This window comes from Lipotes vexillifer, unplaced genomic scaffold (genome assembly GCF_000442215.2).
Source record: "Lipotes vexillifer unplaced genomic scaffold, Lipotes_vexillifer_v1.1 scaffold706, whole genome shotgun sequence".
In the NCBI taxonomy this organism is placed as follows: domain Eukaryota; kingdom Metazoa; phylum Chordata; class Mammalia; order Artiodactyla; family Lipotidae; genus Lipotes; species Lipotes vexillifer.
The window spans coordinates 174356-175619 of record NW_006787749.1 but is presented as its reverse complement, the minus strand read 5'-3'; the positions used below and the strand labels follow the sequence as shown (position 1 = coordinate 175619).

Sequence of the window (1264 nt, the reverse complement as noted above, 5' to 3'; positions counted from 1 at the left end):
CCTGCTGAATTCTTGGGGATGGAGTGGTAGTGTAAACTGGTTAAGAGTGTAGATTCTGGGGACTTCCCTGGTGGTCCAGTGGTAAATAATCAGCGTTCCAAAACAGGGGATGCAGATTCGATCCCTGGTCAGGGAACTAAGATCCCACATTCCACGGGGCAACTAAGCCCATGTGTCACAACTACTGAGCTCACGTGCCTCAACTAGAGAGACTGCATGCCACAAACTACAGAGCCCACACTCTCTGGAACCCGTGTGCCACAACTACAAAGCCCATGCACCCTGGAGCCTGTGCGCCACAATGAGAGAAGAGAAAACCCGCATGCCACAATGAGAGAGAAGCCTGTGCAGCGCAGTGAATAGCCCATGCACCGCAATGAAAGATCCCGCGTGGTGCAACAAAAGATCCTGCATGCCTCAACGAAGATCCCATGTGCCGCAACTAAGACCTGACACAGCCAATAAATAAATAAATAAATAAATAAATAAATAAATAAATAAATATTTTTTAAAAAAGAAAGAAAAAAGGAGTGTAGATTCTGGAGCTATACAACCTGTATTCCAGTTCTGGCCTGCCGCCTTGGTAAAATATTTAATTATTTAATCTCTCTGCACGACATTCTTCTGGGCTATAAAATGGAGTATAATAATAATACCTATCTCGTGGGGGAGGGTGGAAATTAAATAAATATGTGCAAAGTGCTTAGAACAATGTTTTGAACATAGTAAATGCTCAGTATATATTAGCTCTTCTCCATCCCAGCAGAAACCTAAGAAAAAATGAAAATTTCTTTACCGCAACATGACCTTCCTCACAGCTGAGATAGTTATGGACATCTTTCAGGGCTGCTATGGCACATTGCCTGAAAAAGATGAAGAAAAAAACAGAAACAACCACTATACCCAAAATGGGCTCCTCTCTATTTTTCTGAATTATATTTTGCACTATCTCTTAGATGTCCTACATTAAATTATTCATCTGTTGAATATCTACAAAGGGTGTCCTATATTCTAGGTACAAGAACAGAGAGGTCACACAGTTGAAAATATGCTATGACAAGCACAGAGAGGTCACATAGTTGAAAATGGCTCTGTGTAGACATTTTAGGTGCAGGTATAAAGTAACATACCCAGGAAAAGTTGACTAATGACAGAGCCATAATATTAAGGGCTCCAAACCTTGAACTAATAGCGCTCAAGCTGATTTGGTTCTTGAACCCAAGAAGAGCCTGAATATATGGTCTGTGAAGGAGAAGGCATTCCT

The 1264-nt window shown here is 41.4% G+C and overlaps 1 protein-coding gene across 6 annotated transcripts in view; it reads right to left on the bottom strand.

The window, feature by feature from the left end:
- Window positions 1-1264, bottom strand: part of PFKFB1 (6-phosphofructo-2-kinase/fructose-2,6-biphosphatase 1) — a 79607-nt gene that overhangs the window by 22677 nt on the left and 55666 nt on the right. For all 6 annotated transcript variants that reach the window (XM_007460775.1, XM_007460770.1, XM_007460771.1 and 3 more), the window contains one exon: window positions 797-863. In XM_007460775.1, the coding sequence (XP_007460837.1) occupies window positions 797-863 (67 nt within the window). The remainder of the gene's footprint in view (window positions 1-796; window positions 864-1264) is intronic.